The sequence below is a fragment of the Haliotis rufescens genome, unplaced genomic scaffold, assembly GCF_023055435.1.
Source record: "Haliotis rufescens isolate VD_foot unplaced genomic scaffold, xgHalRufe1.0.p SCAF_33, whole genome shotgun sequence".
Lineage (NCBI taxonomy): Eukaryota > Metazoa > Mollusca > Gastropoda > Lepetellida > Haliotidae > Haliotis > Haliotis rufescens.
Genome location: NW_025964035.1, coordinates 1,882,785 through 1,896,112, shown reverse-complemented (window position 1 = coordinate 1,896,112; position 13,328 = coordinate 1,882,785). Strand labels below are relative to the sequence as shown.

General features: G+C 42.1%; 1 protein-coding gene across 1 annotated transcript in view; it reads left to right on the top strand.

Annotated features, from left to right (window-relative positions):
• Window positions 1-319: 319 nt before the first annotated feature.
• Window positions 320-13,328, top strand: part of LOC124115442 (uncharacterized protein K02A2.6-like) — a 46,579-nt gene continuing 33,570 nt past the window's right edge. The window contains exons 1-5 of the mRNA XM_048380774.1: window positions 320-475; window positions 707-874; window positions 2,223-2,390; window positions 3,739-3,906; window positions 4,090-6,437. Of these exons, the coding sequence (XP_048236731.1) occupies window positions 320-475; window positions 707-874; window positions 2,223-2,390; window positions 3,739-3,906; window positions 4,090-6,437 (3,008 nt within the window). The remainder of the gene's footprint in view (window positions 476-706; window positions 875-2,222; window positions 2,391-3,738; window positions 3,907-4,089; window positions 6,438-13,328) is intronic.

The window sequence follows — 13,328 nt, the reverse complement described above, 5'->3', positions numbered from 1 at the left end:
TTTTAAACAGCACGTGCAACTGATATTCGACGGACCGTTGGTGGAAAAGTCGGAAGAATCGAAGTGCTCATACCTCCTACTTTGGGTGGGAGAAAAAGGTAGAGATGTTTACAATACATGGACAGGCATTTCTGATGATGACAAAAAGTTACTTCAAACTTACTACACTCGCTACGCAGCATACGTCCAGCCAAAGTTGAATCCTGTTTTCGCAAGGTACAAATTCAATAACGAAGTTCAGGGGTCATCTCACTTTGATCAGTTTGTGACTAGATTAAAGCTGCTAGCTACAGATTGTGCATTTAATACATCTGATGAAATGGTGAGGGACCGCATAGTGTTCGGCACATCATCTACTAAACTTCGTGCAAAATTGATAAATGAAGGGGAGAAATTGACACTCGAGAAAGCAATTCAAATGGGACAAAGTTTGGAATACTCTCAGGAACAGTTGAAAACAATGGCCAACCCTGAGGTACATACAGTTTCAGCCAGTGATAATTCCCATCGACACAAAAAGTATCATTACTCCCGACAGAAATCACAACCTGTAAAACCCCACAACACACCAAATAGAAGATCATCAAACAGTGATGACAAAACACATAGTCAGTGTAGAAACTGTGGTAGATCACATTCTAAGCGTGAACCGTGTCCTGCCAAAGGTAGAAAATGTGACAATTGTGGAAAGTGGAATCATTTCAAGATTGTGTGTCGCTCAGTGAAAGTCAATGAGGTTGTGACAGATGAACGCTTTGATTCAGGGGACTCAGACTTTCTCATAGACTTAATTGATAGCGTGGATACATCTACTGATGTTGACAGTGTTCACTCCAAAACTGAGGATACTAACCAGGCTTTTGTTACTGTGAAGGTAGGAATTAAGGGCATACCAGTGGAATTCAAATTAGATACAGGGTCTCAGGTAAATATCATACCAGCTGGATTATTCCCCAAAATTGGCACTACAACTGTACTCAGTAAACCGCCCAAACAGTTGATGGCGTATGGCGGTACACATGCCGTTTAACACATTGCAAATCGACAATGGTTGCGTTTTGACGCACCGTTTGTCGAATATCAGGCCACCAACATTTTCCAATAACATATATCCAGTTTATATACCGGATTGTTTGTGTAGTCAGGTTCAATGAACTACATGCTACCTTGCGTTTCTTTGTTTTTGTACTGTTATCATACTGCATTATGCCACTAGCGGCTGTGATGGTGTATAACATATTAGAGTAATCTCCCTTGGCGACCTAGCCGTCGGGACCCCCTGTTTTACCAGATGTACCACCCGTGTATGTATGGCAATAAATACAAGATGGAACACAGAATGTCGTTCTCCATTATTTATTCGTCGGAGGCAGCAACAGCCTAGGGCTAGTTCAAGTGCTACAAATCATTCCCAAAGCGTGAGAATATTACATGGTGTCAGAGTCATGGATCTTTCCGGAATCCCCACCCGATCTATGGACTGGGAAGCATCAAACCTGCCTGATGCGTGGCGGCGTTTTAAACAGCACGTGCAACTGATATTCGACGGACCGTTGGTGGAAAAGTCGGAAGAATCGAAGTGCTCATACCTCCTACTTTGGGTGGGAGAAAAAGGTAGAGATGTTTACAATACATGGACAGGCATTTCTGATGATGACAAAAAGTTACTTCAAACTTACTACACTCGCTACGCAGCATACGTCCAGCCAAAGTTGAATCCTGTTTTCGCAAGGTACAAATTCAATAACGAAGTTCAGGGGTCATCTCACTTTGATCAGTTTGTGACTAGATTAAAGCTGCTAGCTACAGATTGTGCATTTAATACATCTGATGAAATGGTGAGGGACCGCATAGTGTTCGGCACATCATCTACTAAACTTCGTGCAAAATTGATAAATGAAGGGGAGAAATTGACACTCGAGAAAGCAATTCAAATGGGACAAAGTTTGGAATACTCTCAGGAACAGTTGAAAACAATGGCCAACCCTGAGGTACATACAGTTTCAGCCAGTGATAATTCCCATCGACACAAAAAGTATCATTACTCCCGACAGAAATCACAACCTGTAAAACCCCACAACACACCAAATAGAAGATCATCAAACAGTGATGACAAAACACATAGTCAGTGTAGAAACTGTGGTAGATCACATTCTAAGCGTGAACCGTGTCCTGCCAAAGGTAGAAAATGTGACAATTGTGGAAAGTGGAATCATTTCAAGATTGTGTGTCGCTCAGTGAAAGTCAATGAGGTTGTGACAGATGAACGCTTTGATTCAGGGGACTCAGACTTTCTCATAGACTTAATTGATAGCGTGGATACATCTACTGATGTTGACAGTGTCCACTCCAAAACTGAGGATACTAACCAGGCTTTTGTTACTGTGAAGGTAGGAATTAAGGGCATACCAGTGGAATTCAAATTAGATACAGGGTCTCAGGTAAATATCATACCAGCTGGATTATTCCCCAAAATTGGCACTACAACTGTACTCAGTAAACCGCCCAAACAGTTGATGGCGTATGGCGGTACACATGCCGTTTAACACATTGCAAATCGACAATGGTTGCGTTTTGACGCACCGTTTGTCGAATATCAGGCCACCAACATTTTCCAATAACATATATCCAGTTTATATACCGGATTGTTTGTGTAGTCAGGTTCAATGAACTACATGCTACCTTGCGTTTCTTTGTTTTTGTACTGTTATCATACTGCATTATGCCACTAGCGGCTGTGATGGTGTATAACATATTAGCGTAATCTCCCTTGGCGACCTAGCCGTCGGGACCCCCTGTTTTACCAGATGTACCACCCGTGTATGTATGGCAATAAATACAAGATGGAACACAGAATGTCGTTCTCCATTATTTATTCGTCGGAGGCAGCAACAGCCTAGGGCTAGTTCAAGTGCTACAAATCATTCCCAAAGCGTGAGAATATTACATGGTGTCAGAGTCATGGATCTTTCCGGAATCCCCACCCGATCTATGGACTGGGAAGCATCAAACCTGCCTGATGCGTGGCGGCGTTTTAAACAGCACGTGCAACTGATATTCGACGGACCGTTGGTGGAAAAGTCGGAAGAATCGAAGTGCTCATACCTCCTACTTTGGGTGGGAGAAAAAGGTAGAGATGTTTACAATACATGGACAGGCATTTCTGATGATGACAAAAAGTTACTTCAAACTTACTACACTCGCTACGCAGCATACGTCCAGCCAAAGTTGAATCCTGTTTTCGCAAGGTACAAATTCAATAACGAAGTTCAGGGGTCATCTCACTTTGATCAGTTTGTGACTAGATTAAAGCTGCTAGCTACAGATTGTGCATTTAATACATCTGATGAAATGGTGAGGGACCGCATAGTGTTCGGCACATCATCTACTAAACTTCGTGCAAAATTGATAAATGAAGGGGAGAAATTGACACTCGAGAAAGCAATTCAAATGGGACAAAGTTTGGAATACTCTCAGGAACAGTTGAAAACAATGGCCAACCCTGAGGTACATACAGTTTCAGCCAGTGATAATTCCCATCGACACAAAAAGTATCATTACTCCCGACAGAAATCACAACCTGTAAAACCCCACAACACACCAATTAGAAGATCATCAAACAGTGATGACAAAACACATAGTCAGTGTAGAAACTGTGGTAGATCACATTCTAAGCGTGAACCGTGTCCTGCCAAAGGTAGAAAATGTGACAATTGTGGAAAGTGGAATCATTTCAAGATTGTGTGTCGCTCAGTGAAAGTCAATGAGGTTGTGACAGATGAACGCTTTGATTCAGGGGACTCAGACTTTCTCATAGACTTAATTGATAGCGTGGATACATCTACTGATGTTGACAGTGTCCACTCCAAAACTGAGGATACTAACCAGGCTTTTGTTACTGTGAAGGTAGGAATTAAGGGCATACCAGTGGAATTCAAATTAGATACAGGGTCTCAGGTAAATATCATACCAGCTGGATTATTCCCCAAAATTGGCACTACAACTGTACTCAGTAAACCGCCCAAACAGTTGATGGCGTATGGCGGTACACATCTTCAAACTCACGGTACATGTAGCTTACCTTGTCAGATTGATGATCGTGAATTCACAGCTGAGTATTACGTTGTAGAGACGGAATCAAACCCTGTACTCAGTCTCAAAACATGCCTTGAATTGGAGCTTATCCAACTTACCTGTGCGGTTGATACTTGTGGATCGAGTGAGAAATCTGGAAAACCTCTTAAGAAGAGCACCATTCTTGCAGAATATGCCGATGTGTTTGAGGGCATTGGGCTCTTTCCAGGTAAATGTACGATACACATCGATCCGAGTGCTATCCCTGTAGTTCACCCACCACGAAAAGTTCCAGTCGCACTTCGTGAAAGACTCAAACACGAACTTGATCGGATGGAAAAGTCAAACATCATCACAAAGGTTGATGAACCAACTGAATGGGTCAACTCTTTAGTAATCGTTGAAAAGCCACACTCAAAGAAACTGCGCATATGCTTGGATCCATTGGACCTGAATCGTGCTATACAGCGTCCACACTACCCAATGAAAACACTTGAAGACATCCTTCCAAGCCTCTCTAAGGCTCGTTATTTCACTAAACTCGATGCTCGATCTGGATATTGGGCCATCAGACTGGCTGAGGAATCTTCATTTCTTACAACGTTCAACACCCCGTATGGACGTTACAGATTTCTTAGACTACCCTTTGGGATACGTTCAGCACAAGATGAATTTCAGCGAAGGATTGACGAGTGCTATGAGGGACTAGATGGCGTTGCAGCCATAGTTGATGACGTTCTGGTGTATGGAAGTACTCCCGAGGAGCATGATCACAACCTGCGGAACATGCTTTCCCGCTCCCGTGACAAAGGTATTAAGCTTAACGAAGAGAAGCTTGAAGTTGGTGTCACAGAGATCCAATACTTTGGACACATCTTGAGTGCTGAAGGCCTCAGACCGGACCCAGCTAAGGTCTCTGCTATATGCTCAATGAATCCACCACGTGACCGCTCTGAATTGGAAACAATTCTTGGAACGGTTAATTATTTAGCCAAGTTTGCTCCTAATCTGTCCCAGATCACCAGCCCTCTGCGACAGCTCCTTCCCAAAGACGTTGAGTTTGTGTGGGATCATCCTCAGTCCACAGCGTTTCAGAGAATCAAGGATATCATCACACAGACACCTGGGCAAGTTCTTGCCTACTACGACCCAGACAAGGATCTAACACTCCAAGTTGATGCATCCAAGTATGGTCTTGGTGCCGCTCTCTTACAGGATGGGAAGCCTGTCACTTATGCATCTAAGTCTTTGACCACCACGGAGGTCAATTATGCACAGATCGAAAAGGAAATGTTTGCTATCCTGTTCGGCTGTAAGCGTTTCCACCAGTATGTTTATGGTCGGCATGTGAAAGTCGAGTCCGATCATAAACCTCTCATCTCTATCATGAAGAAGCCTCTTGCTGTCGCCCCTGCTCGGTTACAGCGTATGATGTTGCAGCTACAAAAGTATGACCTCACAGTTGAACACAGACCTGGGAAGGAAATAGTAGTAGCTGATACACTTTCACGCAAGTCAGTGCCTGATACCTACCCGCACCTTTCAGAAGGTATGGACGCGCATGTCCATATGATAGTATCAAATGTTCCTGTCAGTGAGAAGAGGATGGAGGATATTAGACGAGCCACAGAAGCTGACCCTCAGTTCTCCTTGCTCCAACAAACTATCATAGATGGTTGGCCTGAACATAGGAAGCTATGCCCAGGGACAATACTTGAATTCTGGAACTTCAGGGACCAACTTGCCTTCATGGATGGCATCATATTCAAGGGCCAGAAAATTGTCATACCCAAGTCCCTGAGGACAAGTATGCTTGACAAAATTCACACTGGACACATGGGAGTTGAAAAGTGTCTCCGACGTGCTCGTGACATTTTGTTTTGGCCCAAAATGTCGAATGATATCACAAGTCTTGTACTCAACTGTTCTGTGTGCCTAGAGAGAAGAAACTCTAACCCCAAGGAACCCCTCATATCACATGACATTCCCAGTCGTCCTTGGCAGACCGTGGCCACAGATCTCTTCTTATGGGACACCCATGATTTTGTGGTCGTTGTCGACTATTATAGCAGGTACTTTGAAGTTTGCAAATTACCCAGCACCAAAAGCACCACTGTTATCAATGCTCTCAAAGATGTATTTGCGAGACATGGGATACCGGATAAGGTGATATCTGACAATGGCCCCCAGTACTCCTCACAAGACTTTGCTCAGTTTGCAGAAAAATGGGACTTTGTGCATGAGACATCAAGCCCTCGTTACCCACAGTCAAATGGTCTTGCCGAGAAAACTGTCCAAACAATCAAGCGCATTTTTTCCAAGGCGAAGACAGATGGCAGAGATCCACACATTGGTATTCTAGAGTACCGTACTACCCCAATGGAGGCAAATCTATCACCCTCTCAGCTACTCATGGGTCGACGATTACGATCCACATTACCTTGTACCCAACATCAACTTTTGCCTGGATCTGTTGATCATTCTCAGTACCAGAAAGTACTACAAGCAAGTCGGAGGAAACAAAAGCACTACTACGATACTGCTGCCAAGCCCCTGTTGCCCCTTAAAACAGGAGAAGCAATTCGTGTACGACAACACAATAACTTGTGGACACCTGCAGTAGTCACAAAGCAGCACAATTCCAGGTCTTACACTGTTCGCACTGGCGATGGAGCGGAATATCGTCGCAACCGACGTCACCTACTAAAGACACGTGAAAAGCATGACATACCTGAAATGAACATTGATGTCACAAGTAGTGAGTTACCACGTGTTCCACAGACTGACAGAGCCGTTACCTGTACTCGTGATACAGCTGAGGTCAAACCATCTGATGACCCTGTAACATCACCGATCCCATCACGAACACACAGTCCCCAGAAAGTTATTGACAATGCCAATAATCAATATATCACTCGTTCGGGTCGGGTTGTCAAACCCAAGGTTATTGCCTCAGTGTAGTTTTTACCAGTTTTAGCTCAAGATGATTGTAAGACTATACAACAGTCAACCACAGTAAGTTTGTATCAGTGTCATTCTGATAGGCTATGTAGGCCACTTCACAATATAAGTTAGAATTTACAGTCAAGAATTGACAACCTTTGATTTATTAGTTGTAATTCAAGTTTGAAGTGTTAAGCATCATTGAAGTAATTGAATATAATCAATATCAAGTGTCTACTCTTTGTAGTCGTTTTCTGTGCTCTGTAGTTCACTTACTGCTAATGTGTCCAACTTTTTTTTATAAGAAAAGGGATGTACTGTTATCATACTGCATTATGCCACTAGCGGCTGTGATGGTGTATAACATATTAGAGTAATCTCCCTTGGCGACCTAGCCGACGGGACCCCCTGTTTTACCAGATGTACCACCCGTGTATGTATGGCAATAAATACAAGATGGAACACAGAATGTCGTTCTCCATTATTTATTCGTCGGAGGCAGCAACAGCCTAGGGCTAGTTCAAGTGCTACAAATCATTCCCAAAGCGTGAGAATATTACAGTTTTGAAGAGTGTTTCTGATCTGTTTGTTTAGGAATATACTTCAGAATTTCTGCACGAGATTTTGACCAAGAAGTTTAACTTTTGCTTTAGGTATATTGGTGATCTGATAAGAGTTTAAAAATAGTCAATTAGCCAATTCCCTTCAACAAGTTTACCCATCTGAACCAAAAATATTGGTTGGTTGGTTGGTTTGTTGTTTAACGCCGCACTCAGCAATATTCCAGCTATATGACGGCGGTCTGTAAATAATCGAGTCTGGACCAGACAATCCAGTGATCTATATCATGAGCATCGATCAACGCAATTGGGACCGATGACGTGTATCAACCAAGTCAGCGAGCCTGATCACCCGATCCCGTTAGTCGCCTTTTACGACAATCATAGTCGCCTTTTACGGCAAGCATGGGTTGCTGAAGATCTATTCTACCCCGGATCTTCACAGGGGAGACAAGCATGGGTTGCTGAAGACCTATTAAAAGAGGCCAGTTGCAACGCCTCATCTGTTTCATATCTAGATCGGTGTATAAAGGTTCAGAGTGAGTGAGTGAATTGGGTTTTTACGCCGCTTTGAGCAATATTCCTGCAACATCACGGCGGGGACACCAGAAATGGGTTTTGAACATTGCACCCATGTTGGGAATCGAGCCCGGGACTTCGGCGGGACGAGCGAACGCTTTAACCATCAGGCTACCCGACCGTCCCATAAAGGTTCAGAGAGACAAAAGTTTATCCACAAGACTTCCGATTTCCAATAGTCAACCCTACCTATTCCAGCAATATTCAAGCAGGTCCAGCCTTTGTGTGTACATTTCACAACTTATGATCAGGAATACAGCATTCAATGCCATATTAAAACTTTTACTTTTTAAGTTTTGTGGTCGACATATGGCAGATATGTCCAAATTTGACTCATGGGTGACCAAACGTATGCCTGACGCAATTACTTTTGACTACAATGTTCCCATGTGTGTTCATGTATACACTTGACTTGCCCTTGCACGTGTTTGTGACGAGTGCCACCCGTGGGGCAGGATACGCTCACCTTGTCCCGAACACCTGGTATCATGACTATTGGACAGTGATTCATAAACACCTGTTTGTGATGTAGTCTGACTCTGGTTTTAACAAATACGTCAACTGAATAAAGGACATTGTTTTGTCGTTTTTTAGTTGACATTATATACTCAAGGTCCTTGTCATTTGTGAAACAAGAAAATTCATTAAACAGATGATTTATTATTCACATTGATACAGAATGGAACACATACCATCATGCATAAGCACACAATAACAAGATAATAAATGCACAATTATTTTATGATAACTTCATGAATATTATTATTGCGAAGTATCCATGATTTGGGCTGTACACAATTATTAGCCTGTTATACAGCAGAAGCATTAAGCAAAGGTTTTGCATTTATATTATCATTCCAACCTACCGGGTACCCTTCGCGTTGCCTAAGGAGACACCACAAACAACGTACGAGTTTCAACATCGGGCAACCCGAAGCCCTAGAAATTCTCAGTTTGTCAAGCTTGCAGAAAACAATCACCCATCCCGCTACTCTCCGCAACCAACTTACTTAAGTTCGCCTGGTTTTCTGTACACAATGCAACGTGCAAATAACACTAAACGTTTATGGAACCAGACATATAAGTAGGCCAAGGGAATAACCATGGCCGAAACGCATCGTGGTCAAGGTTCTATAATGAACGTTTTCCAAATTCATCTCTCCAATTTCTTCACTGTTGCCAAAAGAAATATAGACCACATTACCATGCAGAGTGAGACTTATCGGTTTTCCTCGAAATGAGGTCACGCTAAAAACTCTTTTATTTGACACAGAGATTTTGAATAGTTTTCGTTTGGAAGTGTAATACAGCATCTGTTTTACATGGTCAAATACAGACGCGTAGAAAGGGCCTTTCATGGGAAATACATGTTTAGATTTACCATGGTATGTAGCGGATGTTATCGCACAGGCGCTCACAACATATACTCGGAGATGACGACAATCTAAGGAAAGACTTCTAATGTCTTGTAGTTTGAATCCCAACATTGTCTGTGATGCTCCATCTGTTCTCATCCTCCACAGACCATCATCCGAGGCAAAAAACACAAGCTCCTTCTGATCATCGACAACTATAGCTCTTGTACTAGTATTCTTCTTGAGGACGACGTTGTGCCAATGATCTAGAGAACACGACCTCAGCATTTTGGCCTTGCCTTCACCAATCAGGACACGCCTCAGTTTAGGTACATAAGCCAGGGACTGAATGCCAATTGCCTTGATAAATGGATACTCCTTTTCTCGTTGGCTTATCAACAAGAACTCTCGCATATGCTTCTTCAAGCGAGTGTGTTTTGGTACCACCAGTAATCGATGCATTGGGATTTCTGCTCGAACCACCTCCTCTGCTAATGCGTGAGTGTAGGCTGCAATAAGAACATTTTGAAGGTAAAGGGAGGCCCAATTTTTGTTTTGTTCTTTGATGTTAAACGCCGCTCTCAGTTTTCACGCTATATGAGTCGGTCTAAAAAAATCGAGTCTGGACCAGACAATCCAGTGATTGACATCATGCGCATCGATCCGGGCAATTGGGATCCGATGACATGCATTAATTATAACCAAGTCAGCGAGCCTGACCTCCCGATCACGTAAGTCGCCTCATACGACAAGCATAGTTAGACCAATAAATTATTCTAACAAATAACACCATTGTATGTACATGCAGCAAATACTAAACGACTCATGTTATAGGGGGATATTCTCATTCAATATAGTAATGAAATTGAGCGGAATTCTTTAGACGGTACAGATTAATAGTTGGAATTATAGGTGGGGTGAAATAGGGTTTAACGTCGCGTCCACTTATAAAGCGACGTGCATGCCGACCAGTCCTTGTTCTAGCCCCTTAATGCCAAGCGCCAGACAGGGTAACAACAAGTACCGTCTTTTTACTTCTTTTGGTATGACGGTCCTTCCACTCTCCGGGCGGACTCGAATTATAGATTTCACAAAGAGGAGAAACTTCGAAATTCCTTGTAAGAGATACTGACTGAAATTATTAAAATCCCTTAAATAGGCAGTTTTAATGGTTGTTGTTGGTTGGTTTGTTGTTTAACGCCGCACTCAGCAATATTCCAGCTATATGACGGCGGTCTGTAAGTAATCGAGTCTGGACCAGACAATCCAGTGATCTATATCATGAGCATCGATCAACGCAATTGGGATCGATGACTTGCAATCAACCAAGTCAGCGAGCCTGACCACCCGATCCCGTTAGTCGCCTTTTACGACAAGCATAGTCACCTTTTACGGCAAGCATGGGTTGCTGAAGACCTATTCTACCCCGGAATCTTCACGGGTCGCAGTTTTAATGAGATTGGTTCGTCTTGGACGACTTAACCCTTGTTAAGGGTTCAAATACGTTTGCTTTCACAAAAGAAGATCATTTTGGGTTACAGGCAGTCAACAACAGTGTCAAGGATTGTTGACCAAGAATCTATATTCTACCTCAATGTGATCCTTAAAAAGAACACATTTAATACCTGCGTCATATAGGTACACACGGTTCATACTGTCTCATGTATTGTGTCTTTTTCTTTTTTTTTAACGCCGCACTCAGCAATATTCCAGCTGTTTGATGGCGGTCTGTAAATAATCAAGACTTGAAAAGACAATCCAGTGATTAACGTGAGCATCGATCTTAACAATTGGGATGCGATAAGACGTATCAACCAAGTCAGCGAGCCTGGTCACCTGATTCCGTTCGTGGCTTCTTATAATTACCACCAGGATGGTTTGCTATTCTCACTGGGAACTGCACGGATCGTCTAATCTGTTAATTATTTAATTTTCCAAGTGTTTGTCACCGTAGAAAGAATTCCGCAAGGACATGCATTTCTAAAACATGTTGGAATAAACCCTTTCAGTTATTATTGATGACAGCGTGGTTGCCAATTTGCATCAACAATACCTAACCACTTTGATGCCTACAGAAATATGCTCCCCAGTTGTTTATATTAATCAAATGCAGCCTGTACGTATTGTACCCAATACATGCGAACTGTTAGAGGTGTACTATATAGAGGATATTTAATGTGTTGTCTCAAATACCACTTTTATCTCATCGAGTGAAGTGGGGAGAGTCTAATATTTTCACGAGTGACGCAGTCACTCGTGAAAATGTTAGACTCTCCCCACTTCACTCGATGAGATAAAAGTGGTTTTTGAGACAACACATTGAATTTTCTATTTATTATATACATGTTTTATTTTTATTGCTTGCAATATATATATTTTTTCGAAAACAGTGTCTGATAAATTACTAAGTTCTCCCTGTCGCCCCTTTACCACCGCCGTATAAAGGGGGTTTGCGAAAAGAATATAGTTCGTGAATAAAACTGGGCTTGTTAATATATGTTATGCGAAATATATTATTTCATATCGAGTATTAAGTTCCGTGGACATTTTTGTTTGTCATAATTAAACATGCCTGTTTAAAATTAAAACAGAAATCATTTTCAAATAGCGATTATTTTATTGGCGTAGGAATACATAGTCAGTTAGTACTGTGACCATGTCGAACGATCAGCTGAGCGCTCTCGGGGGTTACAAAATCTGCCAAATTTGATCAAATGTTCTCACAGATAAGTATGAAAGTTGACATAAACACATTTATAGAACCCCGAACATTTTAACTGAAACAGTGTTGCTTGCTGTCAGGAATTAAATTTGGAAAGTTCAATTCTCGGAAAATTCAAGCGGGCGCTTCTCGCCTCGGCGGTACGTCCGCACCTTGTTTATATCAGTCACTAGTGACTGATATAACTTTTTTATATCAGTCACTAGTGACTGATAACTTGATCAATCGTCACTGAAAATTCCAGTATTTCATTCATATGTATATAATAAATATTATAAGTGAGTCTATGTGTCTCTGATAATATACATCCTTCGTTGTTCGGCCAGCATCTTTCCATCGTCCCGAAGCAAGGGACATAACTGACTGAAAGGTCCAGTTTCCAACCTTGCCGAACTAGGTTGGGATTTCTGGGCTCGATCGTGGCTCCACCAATGGCTATTACGAGTCTTGTCCCTTCTGTGTCCCTTCTATTGACCAATCAGACTCCACCTCTCATATCTCTTGCATTTGCTTCAAACAAAATGGCGGGTCCTAGTCAAGACGGTCTGATCGATAAAAAAAATCAACTCCCTATAAATGCACGACTGGTTATTCATTTGGTTCATATTTTACTCGGTCTTAAATTTGGGAAAGTCAACATTTGCCACAACTTACCTTTTTGTCTCCATGGCACACAATGACGTTGCTTTGTTCGACTGTACAATACTCTTTCATCGTGTCTACAGGTTCTCCCCAACGCCTTGCTCAGTGTTTTCGCTGTCTGTAAAATAGTTTATTGTAAAGCATGCATTTTGACCACGTATCAAAAACACGTAACATCATCATAACACAAAGCATCAATGCGGGAACATCAGTTAACATGATCCCAATAACATTTTTTTTCAAAGCAGAAGCAACTTTATTCAAAAGAAATTAGACCCGTGAAGATCCAGCTTATTCAGCCAACAATGCTTGTAAGAGGCAACCGACGGGATTGGGTGGAGAATGGAAAAGCTTGTTCATCTAGATACAGAAGTAATAATGTAAAGCATTCCATATTTTATATATCGTTATGTTAATAACAATGAACATCAGTCACGGTTTAGCTCACTCTAG